The sequence below is a fragment of the Sceloporus undulatus genome, chromosome 1 (assembly GCF_019175285.1).
Source record: "Sceloporus undulatus isolate JIND9_A2432 ecotype Alabama chromosome 1, SceUnd_v1.1, whole genome shotgun sequence".
Classification (NCBI taxonomy): Eukaryota; Metazoa; Chordata; class Lepidosauria; order Squamata; family Phrynosomatidae; genus Sceloporus; species Sceloporus undulatus.
The window spans coordinates 353,279,786-353,297,741 of record NC_056522.1 but is presented as its reverse complement, the minus strand read 5'-3'; the positions used below and the strand labels follow the sequence as shown (position 1 = coordinate 353,297,741).

Below are 17,956 nucleotides of genomic sequence, written 5' to 3'. Positions count from 1 at the left end.
CACAGATATAGGATGGGGGACACCTATATCTGTGCATTTCATTTTTCCGCCCTAAGTGCAGTACCTTACATTTCTCCCTGTTGAAGTTCATTTTGTTAGCTGTGGCCCAGTTTTCTAGTCTATTCAGGTCATTTTGAATTTTGATCCTGTCCTTTGGAGTATTAGCTATTCCTCCTAATTTGGTGTCATCTGCAAATTTGAGAAGTATTCCCCCAATTTTTTCCTCCAAGTCATTGATAAAGATGTTGAACAGTACTGGGCCAAGGACAGAGCCCTGTGGAACACCACTGGTTACTTCTCTCCAGGATGAAAAGGTGCCATTGTTGAGCACCCTTTGGGTTCGTCTGGTCAACCAATTACAAATCCACATAATAGTTGCCTTGTCTATCCCACATTTTACAAGCTTGTTTGCAAGAATGTCATGGGGAACCCTGTCAAAGGGATGGGAATCATGTGGCCTTCCAAATGTTGTTGTGTGCCATCCAACTTATGGTGAACCTATCAAAGGGGTTTCTGGGAGTGTGTGCCTTACCCAAGGTCACCCACTTGGTTTCCATAGCCAAATGGGGAATCAGACTAGAAATCCCAGAAACTTACCCCTTTAGTACAACTACAGTATGATGTAAATCAGCTTTCTTCTACCTGGGGTCTTCCAGATATTATTTTTCTACAAGTCTCATCAACCCCACCCACCACAACAGGAGTTGTAGTCCAATACATCTGGAAGATTGTAGACTGAGGAAGGCTCATCTAAATCTGTATCTTTCAGTGTAGGAGCAGCTGCAATGGTGATGAAAGATTTTGAGCTAGTGATAGAAATCGATGTGTCTACATGTTGCTTTTGGGAAGCTGCTAAAGTTATTTCTTCCTTTTTTTACAATGCTTTCTTTACTGCTTATATAAGTGACCTGTAACCGTTTTTTAGCAGCAGAGAGCTGCAAGTCTTTTTGTTCCCTTGGCTCTTATCAAGTCTGATATAAATGTGAAAGGTCGGAATTCCTGTATTTAATAGAAGAGAATTTCTCTGAGGTGAGTTAACACTGTGTCACAAGACAGTGGTCCCTGTGTTTATGTTTGTGTGTGTGCACGCGCAATCTCTCACACACTGAAGAATGACCCAAATGAACTCAAATGTAGACCAAAAGAATAGTCATTTCTCTATCAAATTCTTAAACTTCTCATTGTTAGAATATTTGTAATGCCATGTTAGACTCATTAACAGGTAGTCAGAAATGCGTAGGTGAAACGATCTTGAATAAATGAACTCTGTTCAGATAGCCGTGGTTTTATATTGACTTCCTCCATATCGACTTTTTATTATAATATATTCCTCAGAGCAAACATCTCACCTGGTTAAAACTTACTTGCCAGGTTTTATGAATTGCCATGCTTTGAGCTGCAATTGGGCTAAAAAGGGACATGGTCTGCATATACTGTATAAACATCTCTTCATCAGTAGTTAAAAAAAGAAGTACAGCTGAATTATCTTCAGCAAGCTACTTTTCTGGGAATGAAGAAGAAGAAGGAGGGGGGCGGGAGAGAGAACATTATCCTGAATAATTTAGTAAGAGGAGGAAGTTTACAGAATTACCCAAGAATCTGTGGGAGGTTTCTTGAAGCAAAAGTATTCAGAGGTCAAGGGTTGTCAGGATTCCTCAACTTGCAGTTGGCATGTTGAAACTTTATGACCCTGAAGATATTAAAAGATATGTTCATATATGGCCATTCCACTTCCGCTGTCCTGCTCCGTTCCTCAGTGCTGTGCCTCCATCATGCTTGGAAAGAAGTCCTGTCCTTCATTTTTCCTCATTTGTTTGTGTACCTATCCTCTCCTCCTTTCCCAAGGCTGCAAAAAGGCAGTTGGAAGCTTCTATTTTTTTGTTTCTGCCCCCTAAAAACAGTGCTTACAACAAAGAGTAAAGTAAAATGTAAATAAACAAAGACCCCGTATTATGCAAGTTTGTATTACAGTTGGTTCTTCATATCCAAGGGGGTTCCATTCCGGACCCCTCCACACAGATGGCTAATTCCATGGGACCTCAAGTCCCATTCTCCTCAATAGTAATAAAAATGGAAAATCAAGGTAAATTTATACTTTTTTGGAACATTTTCAAACCGTGTATGCTTAAATCCGTGTATAAAAAATCAGTGTATAAGAAGGGCTGACTGTAGTTGTGACATAAACAACTTAAACTTATCTTAAAATTACAGTAGCATATACACAGAATTAATGTGTTTACTGTATATTCTTGACTATAAGTCGATCTCATGTATAAGTCAAGGGCAGATTTGAGGGCCATAATTATGGATTTTGATATGACCTGTGGATAAGTCGGGGGTAAAACTTAGGGGCCTCTTTAAACAGAGGTTGGATGGCCATCTGTTGGGGATGCTTTGATTTAGATTTCCTGCATGGTGGGGGGTTGGACTGGATGGCCCTTGTGGTCTCTTCCAACTCTATGATTCTATGTAATAAGGGATGCAAAGGATGAAGCAAAAGAAAACAATGCAAAAGAACTTACAAAATTCCAGCAGGCATAACTGTTTGTGCTCATACTAAAGGCTGGATGGATGAGAGAGTAGAAGGGGGGAGGGGTAATGCTTCCAGGATATATGACTTAAAATATAGTACTTACATTGACCCATGGATAAATCAACTCAGATTTTTGGGTCAATTTTTTAACCTAAATTTCTAGACTTATACATAAGTATATACAGTACATATACAGCATGCTCACTCCATATGCGGGCGTGCTGTATGCGGCTTCTGGTTTACGCAGAAATGGTGTGCGTGCCCATGGCATGCGCACGTTGTGCCGCTGTGAATACAAGCCCCATTCTATTGAATCAGGCTTGAGCTTACATGGTATTCGCCTTATGCAGAATGGTCCAGAACGGATCCCCACATAAGGCAAGGCTCCACTGTACACAGTTTCACATGACTAAAGTGAAAATGTGATGTTGTTAAAGAAAATTTAATTTTTAAAAAAACCTGGAGCCTCTCCTTTCTCCTCCCATTGACCTTTACCCCACTCACACCATTCCTTCAGCATTTTAAGGGATATAGGCAAATTCCACAGCCTGTTTCTGCCAAAATACAGATGTTTGAGGAGCAGTGGTGTCACCTGCCCTTAGGGTGTCATTTGGTACAGTCTGCACCCCTTAGTGATGCCACTGCCATGACATGCACGTGACTGTGTTGGTGCAGCTGTCTGCATGCACCACCATTGAGGAGAATGGCCCAGGCTATCTGTGGATGCACTAATATGCAGATGGAAACCCACAGAAGAGAAGAGCTGACTGTACATAGTTTCAGTTGTACATGGCGATCTGCAGCCCCCCTTGTTAGTTGTGTTTGCGTACTCTCCCTGTCAACATCCAGTAGAAGCATACTATAGAATTGCATTGGAGGACCTAGAAAATGCCTAGGTAAGAAAAGCAGGGTTCCAGATTATATGCAAGTTAGATATTATGGAACGGATGCCTTGCAGGGTCTGACTGTACCGTTAAAACAGAAAAGCATGTTGAAAATACTAGAAAGGGAGGCTGTGAGCTCCAGATTTGCTTCAGTTTGTTCTTGGAATGGTAAACCATGGTCAGTCTCTTAGAAGGAATAACACTGATGTATACTGTATTTAAATTTTTCCTTATGTGTTGATATGGTTGCCAGAGTGCATGGAGAAAGCTCTTGTTTTTTTATTGCTTGTATAGCAAATTTCAGTGGGTGTTGCTTATCATGCAACCAGGTAACAAGCAATACCTGCTGAAATTCCCATGTCTTCACAAACATTAAAGATCTAGGAGCCCTCTCAGTTTTTACTTAAACAACTAAAATGTGTTGCATCATTGAAGAGATCACTTTGTGAACCTCAATGGATTTGCACTTATGTTGTCCTTTCAGAATAATCTTATTTTTACTTTTAACCCCCTTCCTTTCTGTCAGGGTTAAAAAAAAGTCCTTACCCTCATCATGGGAAAAGGTATGTTTTGTTCTTTTGTGCAAATAGTTCCTTGCTTAATGAATCATTTTTTCAATATTTTCCAGGAAATTGATTCTCTACAAAATGTTCCATAATTATATTTTAGGCTAATAGGGTTGTAGAGATTTTTTCTCCAAGGGGATGGGGATGTAAGGAGATGATGGGATCTTCCAGAGTTTTCTTGCAAACATCGCAGCTCCTTAACCCTCAAAATTGTCTGCCCCTAATGTACAGCCTCATCTTGAATGTCTGCATATCCCCACACTCCATTCCATCTAAATACATTGTTTAGGCAGATTGGCCTATATCAGAGGAACTGTGTTGAACTGTAAGTCCCAACTCTCTTAGTCAGCACAGCCAACAGTAAGGAATGCTTAGAGTTGCAGTCCAGCTCCGGAGAGCCACATAAATCCCACTCATTTTACTTGTCCCAATTATGTTGGACCTATTGAATCAATGGAACCTACATTATTGATTTGTTTACTGAATTCATTGGATCTAGCCTTATTGAAAGCAATAATTGGATTGAAGCCCATGACTTCAGCACTAATACAGGTTATAGTTTGGACCCACCCCTCCTTTGGCCAATAGAGTTTTCTTTGCTTTTTATTTTGGACTGCGTGCTCTTCTTTGGCTCTTTTCATAGGGTAGCTTGACTGATATTAAATGACTTGCCAGTTTAATTCTTTATTAATGGGAATTTTCCATTGAAACACACTGTCTTCATCCTAGCTGTGCCTATGGCTGTAATCACTTCTCTTCTGAACTTCACAACAACTGTCATTTGACCTATTCGAGTATGAACATGTGGTGCTTGTACTACAGTGAGTCATCCTCTTCCATTCTTCCTTGAAACTCTGTAGGGAGGTAAGGCACAAAGAGATTAGGCAGACCACATATCTTGGTTAATCACTGTATCTGGTTCTTCCTGCACAGTGAAATAGGACAACCATTATGTCTATGCTTTGTGTCTCCTTATAGAAAATAGAAATTATCTTAATGCAATCTCTGTTGAGTTTGGTGAGAACTGATGGATTTTCTAAAGAAATTTCTGTACCCGCTTTCTGAAACGCATCAAATGATATGTACAAAAATAACAATACAGTAAAAGCCAGTGTGATTTAGTGGTTTGAGTGTTGTACTATGACTCTGGAGACCAGGGTCTGAATCCCTACTTGGCCATGGAAACCTGCTAGTGACCATGTGCAAGTCACACTTTCTCATCCTCAGAAGATGACAGTGGCAAAGGCAAATCCTCTCTGAAGAAATTTGCCAAAAAAACCCCGTGAGAGGCTTCCCAAAAGTTGGAAATGAAGGTACACAATAACAACAACAACAAACAACAACAGAAAATCCCATCTAAACAAAATAAAGCAATAGAAGCATTAAAGACAATTCATAAAGCCAAGAAAAAATGGGTCACAGTTCCAGCAAGTGTCTCTTCCTAAACTGGAAACAGCAGAAGAGAGAGCATCCTTCCTTAGGTGCTCAGCAAGTGGAGCTCCGTCTTCAAAATGGCCTTTCCTGCTGATCGTAATAACAGAGAAGGCTGATGCCTGAGGGTGTAGCCACGCTGCAGAATTAAAGCAGTTTGACACCACTTTAACTGCCATGACTCTATCTTGGAGAACAGAGTTGTAGTTCGGTGAGGTTTTCAGCCTTGTTTGTCCAAGAAGTCCGGTGCCCTACTAATCTACAAGTCCCAAGATTCTGGGTCCTAAACAGTGGAGCATAGTGGGTCTAGGAGATGTCTCATCAATAATAATAATAATAATAATAATAATAATAATAATAATATCCCGCCTCTTCCATTTGGGGATTGAGGCAGGTAACAATAGAATTTATGCAGTACACAATACAAAAACAATAAAACCCACAAAACCGTGACCCAGCGCTCCCTCCCAAACTATAACATTGACATAATAAAACATGATTAAAATATATATCAATACTACAAGATTATTCTACAATCTGCGAATGACAACAAGGTATAATAAGAAGGACGGGTGCAACCGGTTCTGTGCGGTTATCACTCAGAGAAGGCCTGTCTGCCGGAAGAGAAAGGTTTTTGTCGCTTTTTTGAAAGTCTTCAACGAGGATAATTGGCGAATCTCTTCTGGCAGGTCATTACAAGCTTTAGGAGCTGTAGCAGAAAAAGATCTCTGGGAGGTCACCGCCAGTCTGGTCTTTCTTGGTTGTAAACAAATTTTCCCAGAGGAACGGAGTGTATGGGAAGGATTGTATGAGAGGAGGCGTTCTTTCGGGTAGACTGGACCCAAGCCATGTAGGGCTTTATAGGTGATATCAATACCTTGTACTGTGTCTGGAAGCTAATAGGCAGTCGGGGTGACTTGAGGGCAGTTAACAACAACAACAAAAATACTGTTTTTGTTCCAAAAACCTTAATGCAGTTTGCAGTACTGCATATTTTAACGCACCAAGGTGAAATCAAGTTAAGTAATAACTATATTAAAGCAATAGAACAAAACAAAAATTATTAACATAACTAATTCACCAAGAATACAACTATCCAGCTATGGCAGTTGTAGTCCATTTTATGAGGGAGTATAGATTGGGAAGGTTGATATAAAGTACTGGGGCAAGCAATTTCCACTTAATCAAACATGATCATGTTAACAAGTGTTCTTTTTCTTGATAGCAATGCTAGTAAAACTAGATTTTGTTCAGCCCAGTTAAGAGCTTCACTTTTGTCTCATTTAGTTTAGCACTTAGTTTCATTTTTGTTTTAGGTCAGTGCTCATGTCTCTTAAAGGCATGTGTGGTTTGCAAACTTGACATTTTGTAGTTCTGTTTTTTAAAAAAAACACAACAAAAACAGCCTGCTATTATTCCATAGTTTTGCTAATGTGGTTACAGCTGACCTATGGAACAGTGTTACTTTAGGTTTCCTCTACAACCAGAAAAATGTGTCTACTACAAAATGAACGGAGTTTCATTAAAATGTATTTCATGCTTCTGTTATGGAGATGTGTGTTTGCATCTGTTAGTTTGTTTGTTTGTTTTTCATTTTGTGTAGAAGGCGAGATGAAGATCTCTCACTTTGTGACAATCCACACCAATTCTCTTGCAAGGCCAAGAGACTCCTCTTTGACTTGACATTTTCGTTTTGGGGGTCCTGTGTTTGATGTTGAAGATGAAGGAAAAGAGTCCAGTCAGAGTAGGGAGGTGTAGTTGCTGTGGGAAATAGACGTGTGGTCCCTTGGCCACAATTATTTTATAACGTGGGCAAGCAGATTTTCCATATGATGCCCCTTCCAAAGGAGGGCAACTTGTTCACAACATCAGTTGCTTCACACTGGACCAGATCCTTGCCTTTTTTTCTTAGTCTTGCCCAAGTTGCTGAGGTGAAGGATTGAGCAGGGAAACTAAACATTCAGTTTCTTTCCCTCCTTCATTGCTACTTCTTCTTCTCACTCCAGCTTAGTGATTATGCTGCAGCAAAAGAAAGAGGAAGAGAACATGTTGGCAGATGGCAAGGGATGCAACTTAGAGCACTCAATCTGTTCTTTTTATAAGCGCTAAACTCCACCACATAATTGCAGGCATTGGTATAGAATCCAGGGGCTGACAGCGGGTGAAGAGAAGAGTAGGTCCAGATCTTTCTAAAATATACCTATGTATTTTAAAACCCATTAGGATGGACTGTTTTGTTGGTTTCTTCCAGCCAGATGTATCTCTGGGAGTGGAGCTCAAGTTAGCTGGCAACAAATAATATTTGGATGTCCAGGATCAGTTCTTAATGCTTTTTACTATTTGAGCGAAAGAGGTACAGTTCACCGTTTAGTGGATTAATGCTGTTTTTCCCATAGTAGCTTGCTTATGGATATGTACGCGTATGTATGTATGTATTTACTTCTAGAAGCTTTGTGTTGGTTGTCTTTGGACAATCCTCCTCAGAAAAAGTGCTGAGAAGTCAGTTGCTGTTTTAAAAAAGAGTATGCTAAATTTCTCGCAAAAGTAATTTATTCATCTGCATGAAACAGTATCCCAGCTTTGTAGACTGCCTTTAATACTGATATGGAATCTAGTTTTAAATTTCATTATTCTTTTGCATGTTTATCTGTGTGAATAATAGACGGGATGGGGCTAGAAACGAAGTTTACCACACACTGGAACGCCGCCGCTGCCGTCGGGCGTTCCAATTGCGTGCTACATCCGTTCCAGAGGGCGCCATTTCTGAGAACTGTTCCAAAACTCTGTTTCTAGCCCCATCCCGTTCTGTGCGTGCCCCCATTTTAGAACGCAATGGGCCCGTTTCAGGGCCTGTGCGATATTCTTCAAAGTAACATAAAACAGCATAGCCAAAATGACTATCTTAAAAATGGTGCCAGCATATCCATGTTAAAAATCAATATGCTAATTTGGCAAAATGGCTTCACATAGTTTGTAAATAAAAAAGGAAGGCTTAATCTTTTACTTCTCATTGTCACCCAGGAAAAGAGAAGCAAGGCTGTTAGCTTAAGGAACTGTGGATGTATTTCACTAAAATGTTTGTCATGTCACACTTTTTAAATCTGCTTTAAAAGATGTTTCCATGAGTTAAGTGACTATGGATCCAATAAAGAAATGTCTGTTAAAGCACCAGTCAAACACCATTTCTTCTTGTGCTACTGAAGAACAGCTTATCTTTCTTTGTCCTAGGGGAAGTAAAATAAACTCTTATAGGATTTTTGCCCAGTGTTCAGCAGTTAACATTTTATTTGTTGCACATCTATAACATTCTTATTCTGAGAAACCTCTTGAGGGCTGGACTGTTGAAAGAGCACTGTATGTTTGCAGTACATCAACAGAAGTAGGGATAGTGAGTTGGATCCTGATTTGGATGTGTGCAACTTGGCTGGTTGAAGCAGATTGTCCTGTCTTTATTTTCCCCATTCCCCTGAAAAAGTTACAGGGAAGTTTGGGAGAAGCTGATTAATGGATAGAATTGAACCCTAGTTGGATGCCAGGAGACCAGAGTTCAAAATCTGCCTTGGCTGTAGAAAACTACTGGATAAGTCGTGCTGACTACAGTCAGGAAATAAGACTAGGAATGGGAAGGGCAGCTATGAAGGAACTAGAAAAAACTTTTGAAGAGTAAAGATATACAGCTGAGCACAAAAGTTAGAATTGTCCAAACCATTGTATTCCCCATCACTATGTATGGATGTGAGAGCTGAACAGTAAGGAAGCAGACAGAAGAAAAAGCAACTCATTTGAGATGGGGTGCTGGAGAAGAGTGCTGAGGATACTGTGGACAGCCAAAAAGACAAACAGATGGGTTTTAGAACAGATCAAGCCAGAGATCTCATTAAAAGCCAAGATGATAAAATAGAGACTGATGTACTTTGGCCATATAATGAGAAGGCATGGATCCCTGGAAAAGAGAATAATGCTAGGAAAGGTAGAGAGTAGAAGAAGGAGAGGAAGACCACATATCAGATGGATTGACTCATTCAGGTTGATGTGGGCATGGGATTGCAAGAAATAAGCAGTGACGTGGAAGAGAGAGGTTCTTGGCAGTGTCTTATCCACAGGGTTGCCATGGGTCAAGGTTGACTCAGGGGCAGTTAACAACATGTCATACTCTCTCAGCCTTAAGAGGAAGACATTGTTGAACCTCCACTGAACCAATGTTGCTGAGAAAACACCACTACACATTAGAAACAACTTGAAGGCACACAACCACTACAACAGCCTACCTGTCCACCATAGAAGACAGATCTTGGATAAAAAAATGTAGTGTCTTGCCATTTCTGTTGTGTGCTGGAACATCTTAGAAGATTTATCAATTGTCATGTTCTTCACTAGCTACTGTTAAGGGTGCACTGGGAAACATACTATTATCAGACTGACTAACAGTGACAGTAGTGACTGGAAAAAAATGAATGGCAAGCCAAAGATTTTTCAGTTTATTTCTAGGGTCAAAGAATTTGAGTACTGAAAAATAAGAATTGTTGTATAGAATATTTCTCTCTCCCTCCATCCTCTTGCAAAATACATCTGTCATAAGTCTGGGCTGTTTTGAGGCATTTCATTTTTCAGAGGAAAATCTATGGTATGCAAGGAAGGGTGATAAATCATTTCTAAACAGCCAAGTCTTCTAGTCAGCTGGGGTAATGATCAAGAGTACTTACAAAATTAATCCCCTGGATTGAGGATCATGAGTCAGCTCTTCCCTTTATGATGTCTGATAGTATGGCAGGTCTACTTTCAGATTTCTTGATGCATTGCCACCCCCACACATGCTAGAGAAGCCCTTAAAACTGAATGCTAAAGTTCCTGTTGTTTTTTTAAAAATAAGCAAGGTTTACGTAAGTTCACTGAGACAGAACATGCATTGATGACTAAATACTGCAAAACCCCTCTAATCTAATGCAAAACAGGAAGACTGCAAGTAACACAAGTTCAAAAGGAAAAGGATTATAATGTCTGTGCTGAAAGGCCAAATTCTCTTTTGTGGCCTAGGAAACACTGATTCTTTAAGAATGTTACTTCTGATAGTATGATATGCATCCATCTCCTAAAAACTTTGTTTGTTGCAATGCTTGTGATTGTAAAATGAATGTTTTACTCAAATTCACCTAGCATTTTCCAACTAAATTTTATTATCTGGTAATATATGTAATCTTCAGTGTAGAAAAAATGCCATTGAAAAAAGTATAGATGAATGCTGCATTATATTAAATTAGACTATTATATTAAATCTCAGTCCAAGGCTTTTTTTCACAGTTAGTTGACTGATCCTTTCCTTAGTGGTAGGTGCTGTTGGTTATACCAGGGGTTTTTTGTTTGGAAGATGTTTGCCCTTGGTCTACCACAAAGTTATGATCCCTTCCCAAATCAATATGGTCTGAATATTTTCCAATGAAAAACAGTTAAAAAAACCCAACATTATACCAGGAAGGTACCGTTCATATTTGCCGAGGTTCGTGCATATGCAGTTGTTGTGTGCCTTAAAGTTGTTTCTGACTTACGGTAACCATAAGGTGAACCTAGCACAATGGGGTTCTAGGGCTGAGAATGTGTGACTTGTCCAAGGTCACCCATTGGGTTTTCATGGCTAAGCAAGGAATCAAACCCTGGTCTCCATAGTAATAGTCCAACTCTCAAACCACTATGCCAAATTGCATATATGTATATTAATATGATATTGTCCTCATGTACATTTGTAAATGCAGTCATTATTCCCAGTGGGCCTAGACCCACTGAATCAATGGAACTTAGATGAATTTTGATGTACCTGATTCCCAGTGGTCCATTGGCTCTACTCTTACTGGAACGAACAGTTTCATTTAGTTAAACCCAAATAAGTGAAATGAATTAATATAGGCCCATTCTAGACAGGCCTTTAATATGCCCCCGTCACGTGCTAGGGGTTGGCCGAGGACCTAGTGTCCATACCGGCCTCACCCCTGTGATGGGGGTGTAAAAAATGGCGGCGCCCTATACACATGGGCCCTGCCATTTTGACGTGCTGGACATTTAGCGTCCGCACGTCCCCCTGCACTTGTGACGTCACGAGTGTGCCATTTGTGCACTTGTGCGTCGTAAGTGCGACGCAAAAAGAAGCCGCTTTTTGCGGCTTCTTTTTCCGCCACTGGGAAGCCTCCCCGTTTGGAGGCTGAGGCTTCCCGGCGGCGGAAATGGAGGCGGCAGCACATCGTCCTTTTTGGGCGGTCTGTAAACTGCTATAGTGTAGACTGGAAAAGAATTTAAGTTATTTCAGGAAAATAATTTAAGCTATCTCACAAGTGGTCACAAGTGTTAGTGTTTCTGCTTAATCATTTGGCACTCCCGGCATTATAGTACAGTAGGTTCATATTGCCATGGTATAAATCTTGAGGGAGATGTATTACTTTACACAAGCCCTGCACTGTACACAAGCTATGGACTACAAATCTCATAATCACCCAGTTATCAGATGTGTGCACTCTCGGTGCATCAGAACCATGTTGGGGGGAGACTGCCCTGGCTGATTGTACTTACTCTGCCTCCTCTCTAATACTTTGGGTAGTTCATTGTGAGAATACAGAATCATGCCATTACTTCATATTACTATTTCAGTAATACCATTGCTGTGTGAAGTCTTGCACTGAAGCTTGGCTAGCAGGGCTTTTCTTGATACTGTGGGAAGAAACAGGCTGGCACTGGACAGTATTACTCAGAAAGATGGTTCTGAGTCTAATCCATAGCAGACTGTTCTTGTGAACAGATGTAGGAACGCAGTTTTCCAGACTGCTTCCCCTTTAGCTACACCCCTGCCTGTCAGTTTGGGAAATCCATCCTGAGGAAATTTGTTGAGCACTACTAGAAGCAGGCTATCTCAGAAGATTTTAAAAGATAAAGTGATTTGGAGTAGAGTTTTTAAAAAATAATAATTTAGGAGAGCAATGAATTGGATATTTTTCATTTTCCAGTCCAGAGATGGGTACTCTTGTACAAACAGTATTTTATCCAACCTTAACAGTTAATAGTAGTCTCCCCCCACCCTTCATTCGACTAAATTAATCAACTGAATTAAAACCACTGATGATTCTGATATTTCAGACTTTCCCAATAAGGTGCCCTTCATATGTTTTGAATTTCCATCAGTGCAGTCAGCATGGTCAATGGTCATGGAAGATGAGCACTGCAGTTGAAAATATTTGAAGGGCACCAGGTTGTGGAATGCTATATGTAGCATGTCATGGTTGGTCTCACTCCTGCCCCAACATTAGTGATCCATAAAAGTCTAGATCTTAGTCAAGTATCTTCAGAAGGAGTGGAGAAAGTATGACTCCAATGTCTTTTTGTAGCCCCTCCAAACTTACAGACCCGCCCCTTTACATTTTTCCATGTGACTTTTCATTCCAAAATTGCCCATGCAAAAATGTGGAGGTTTTACTTCCCTTACCCCAGTGAATCTTGCATCTCTTTCAAAACTGTACAAAATAGAAAACAGGAAGTGACTTCATATGAAATCTGTGGCATAGAGAACATGGCGTGTGGTGTCATTAATATATCAGTGTGCATAGTTTTTGTGTCTCAGTTATATCAATTTCAGCAGTGGTTATGACAACTGATGAAGAATATTGGGACGGTAGTGTTGGGTGATGGTTTTATTTGGAAATTAGATAAGATGGAAGATGACAAATGATGACTTGTGCAGTTGGGGGAAGGATTGTTGGATGTGGTTGAGGATAACACTCACCCTGATGAATGAGGGTTTGTCATCTGAGTGTAATGCTGCATCTGACATTGTATCATATACTGTGTCAAATGCTTCTTTTCTTGGATTCCATTCTAGTAACTATGGTTGGGAGTGCCCTTTTATCAGCTGCAGCTGACTTGCTGATGTGTCCCTTCCCAAAGGACAAAGACCTTGGCCGTTTTTTGGTAACTTCTCTAGTCCTCAAATTTGATTGCATGCATACAGAGCTGCCCTTTAAAAATCTGGAGCTAGAAACAATATAGATGTTGCATCTTAACAATATCATGCCCCTTTCCCAGCCATTAGCATTTCTGGACAGGGCCTATTCCAGATCCTGTATGTTCTCTTCATGAAAGAGTGTTCTTTGCAATAACGATACATTGCAGTACTTTGGCTCTTCAGATCTCAGCAACTTTTAACCTGCACGGCTAGTGGCAAGTGATTACTGTATGGGAGTTGTATTTTAAAACATCTACAGGGCTAAAGCTTCCCCAACTTGGCTGTATGATGGTGTTGCCACTTTGCAGGGGCATAGCTATGGGGTAAGGTGCAAAAATTCCCCAATAGGAATTCTGAAACTTTCATTCAGACCCCAAATTTCTAGCATTGTAGAGAGTAAGGCATTGCAAACTGTTCAAACCTAGAACTCTTATATGTGTTAGTATTTCCTTGATTACTTTGCCTGCATCCTTTGTTTTTATGCCTGAACAGTGTTTCCAAATGCTCCATTGAGGTTGCTTTACGTTATTCCAATGCCAGAAATGTGAGAACTGAAGAAAATTCCATTGGAGGAGGCAAAATTCCTACTTGGGGGACAATGCACCGCTTTCCCCTTAGCTATACCTCTACCTGCCACTTTGGGAAATCTATCCTGAGGAAATTCGTTGAGCACTACTAGAAGCAGGCTATCTCGGAGGTTTTTAGAAGACAAGTGATTGCTTTGGAATTGTGTGTTTTGTCATGGTGGCATGGCCTGTGTGGTTTCCTTGGTTGTTCATTTGTCTAATTTACAGCTGAATTTTGTTTAGGATTTTTAATTTTTTTGTTTTTATGGATTTTTGTAAGCCACTATGGAAAGGCAATTTATGGATTTTTAAAAAGAAGAAGAAAAACAAAAAAACAAAAAACCAGAATTCAACAGGTTTCTTATAGCCAAATTACTTGCAGTCTGCATTGCATAATTATCACAGGAAAAGCCTAAGGCTATACCCTGCACATTGCAGATTTCTAGGAATTATTATTATTATTAACCTTTATTTATAAAGCGCTATAAATTTACACATCGCTGTACATACAATCTTTTAGTTAGACGGTTCCCTGCCCTCAGGCTTACAATCTAAGAAGACACGACACAAAAGGAGAAGGGAGTGGTGGTGGGGAATGGGATCAGGTCCAGCAGTTCTTCTCCACCTCCGAGGCCTGGACTAAGGCAGATGCACTGGAGGAAGTGCTTGACTTTTTAATTAATGGTTAAAAGCAGGCTTCCTGGGTCAGAGAGGGGCTAGCCTCTGGGAATGCTTCTCTAAACAATATAGTCTTTAACTCAGTTTTGAAACTGAATGTCTCTTATCCTTGCAGCATATCAAACCACTGAATGTCGAGTAAGAGGGATGATATCAAGAACCTGTTTTCTGGTCCTTACTGGACCTGCACATTATCTTCCTTTATCAGCAGTCCTCCCCCCCCCCCTTTTTTTTTTTTTTTTTTTTGGTGGGCATAATAAAGGAAAGCTGATCTGGTTCAGTCATCTACTTGTTTTTGCAAAGGCAAAACAGTGCGTTTCAAATAGATGGAGTATAACATTGGAGCTGCAAAACAACTCCTTTAAGGATTTCCCAGCCAAAGTAAAATAAACATTAAATATTTGCCTCTTGCTTCATTTATTCTCTATGGATGTAGCATTTCAGTAAAGCTTTTGACAAGACCACCCATGATATTATTGCAAAAGAAAACCTAGTTAAATGTGGGCTAGATGATGCAACTGGATTTGTAATTGGTTGACCAGCTGGACCCAAAGAGTGCTCACCAATGGCTCCTCTTCATCCTAGAGAGAAGTGACCATTGAGGTGCCACGGGGTTCTGTCCTAGGCCCAGTGATATTTAACATCTTTATAAATGACTTAGATTGATGGAGTAGAAGGCATACTTCTCATATTTTTAGATGACACCAAATTAGGAGGGATATCTAATACCCCAGAGGACAGGATCAGAATTCAAAATGACCTTAACAGATTGGACAGCTGGGCCAAAACTAACAAAATGAATTTCAACAGAGAAATGTAAGGTACTGCACTTAGGCAGGGGAAAAAAAATGAAATGAACAGATATAGGACGGGTGACACTTGGCTTGACAACAGTACATGTAAAAGGGATTTATAAGAGTTTTAGTAGAGCACAAATGGAACATGATTCAATAGTGTGACAGGTGAAAATACAATTCCGGTCTGCATCAATAGGAGTATGGTATCTAAATCAAGAGAAATAATAGTGCCATTCTATCTTGCTTTAGTCAGACCACACCTGGAATACTGTGTCCAGTTTTGAGTGACACAATTCAAGAAAAATATTGACAAACTGGAATATGTCCAGAGGAGGGTGACTAAAATGATGAAAGTTCTGGAAACCAGGCCCTATGCGGAGTGGCTTAGGGATGGGTATGTTCAGTCTGAAGAAGAGAAGGTTAAAAGGGGACATGATGGCCCTGTTTAAGTAGTTGAAAGGGTCTCATATTGAAAATGGAGCAAGCTTGTTTTCTTCTGCTCCAGAGACTAGGACTCAGAGCAGTGGATTCAAACTACAAGAAAAGAGATTCCACCTATACATTAGGAAAAATTTTCTGATGGTGGTGGACTGTGGAATGTGCTGCCTTGGAGTCTCCTTCTTTCGTTTTTTAAAAACAGAGGTTGAATGCCCATCTGTCAGGAGTGCTTTGATTGTGTATTTCTGCATGACATGAGGTTGGCCTGGATGGCCCTTGTGGTCTCTTCCAACTCTATAATTTAAGGAACATTTCTAATTTTCTTACTTGCAGACAAGGGGAAGAACCACCATGGTGTAGTGGTTTGAGTAGTGGACTAGGACTCTGGAAGATGAAGTTTCAAATCATACTGTACCATGAAAACTCAGTGGGTAACCTTGAGCAAGGCACACTCTCAGCGTCGGAAGAAGGCAATGGCAAATCTTCTCTGAATAAATATGGATGAGAAAAGTTCACTGTAATTCAGAGTTGATGTGAAGAGACATAACAACTACCCATATGCATTTTTACTTAAGGAATAATTCTACCATTTCTTACTTTTAGACAGGTCTACAAATATGTCTACCCATTTTGTTTGAACTTTGATCTTCATGTAGTCAGTCAGGCTGGTCCTAGTGAATCATCCCTGAGTGAAAACCATTTTATTGGTGCTGTAAATGGGTTTTGGGATAGAGCATGAGTGTGTTTGACTACTGGTTTGTTGTCATTAGTTCCTTTTGAAAGTGCAATAAAAACTGTATTATAAAGGGAGGGTAATGTCCAAATCTTTGGGAATGACTTCATGTTTGGTTATTTTTGCCTTTGTCATGTTGCCAATGCAACTATGTAGGTATAAATGCCAAATATACCAAGAAGATTGTATATGGAAATAACCTGGATTTGAAAAATTGCTATCTGGTTAAGGAGTTATAACTGGATGATGCAGAATTCCCTAGTTAAGGTCTGTTATCGTCAAACATATCTGAAAAGTAGCATTAGTATTCTCTGTGTTGGAAATGTAAATACTGTATAAACGGCTGGGAAAATCTGAGATAGTGTTTTTAATAATATCAAACAATAACTAATCTTGCATTTTCTTGTCAAATAACTCTTTCTTTCTCTTTTCTTTCCTCAGGAAAAGAGGAATGGAAGTTATACAGGTGAGTACACCAAAACACTTCTCATTCACACATCCCCTCCTCAAACACCCATTATGTGAAAAATTACATAGATAAGTTATATGAAAAGATTATTTTATCTGTGACACTGAAGTCTAAACAGAAAGATTATTACATTTTAAATTTTCTTTTGTGCTGCTTGAACTAGATTGCTTATGCTAATTATAGATAGGTCCAGAACTTGAAAACATTCCTTGTTATGTTTTGGAACAGTGAAGTTATCATTTTGCATAATGAATGATTTTACTTGTTTAATATGTTATTTTAGAATGTAAGACTAGAAGTGCATTTTTAGTATTTTTTCTTTTTATCAAAAAAATATTCACAATGTACTAATGTGTAATATAATTTTTTAAAACTGACAATGAGTAATTAAAATCACAATAGATAACGTCATTGAATAGTGTAAAATAACACAAACATTAAAAAGTAATGCTTTCTAGTACATATACTCATATTATTGCAATACAATCAGATAGAGGTAGAAGCCAGCCTTCATACAGTTTTTTTTAACATATAGTTTAATCCCTAAGCTGCATAGTTGGCCTGGAATACCACCCTTAGAAAAATCCATCCTCACATCTTTATGTCCATATCTTTCTGTTAGAGATGGAGAATGGGTAGGATGACTGTCCTATATATGTGTGTGTGTGCGTGCACACGCACACAGACACACACATGTATATGTATGCATGTGCACACACACACATACACAAAACACCCTACTTTAAAACAAAAGATAAACTTCAAAAAGGGGAAAACTTATTTCTATGACATTCAGATATTGCAGTGCCAAGATTTTGATGGACAGGAGCATAATTGCAGTTCTTTTGGATTTCAGCTCTTGAATGTCTGTAAAAATGTAATA

General features: G+C 39.5%; 1 protein-coding gene across 1 annotated transcript in view; it reads left to right on the top strand.

Moving 5' to 3' along the window:
- The window catches only part of ITPK1 (inositol-tetrakisphosphate 1-kinase), a 168,848-nt gene that overhangs the window by 21,691 nt on the left and 129,201 nt on the right, over positions 1–17,956 (top strand). Inside the window, exon 2 of the mRNA XM_042446023.1 lies at positions 17,046–17,070. Within this exon, the coding sequence (XP_042301957.1) occupies positions 17,046–17,070 (25 nt within the window). The remainder of the gene's footprint in view (positions 1–17,045; positions 17,071–17,956) is intronic.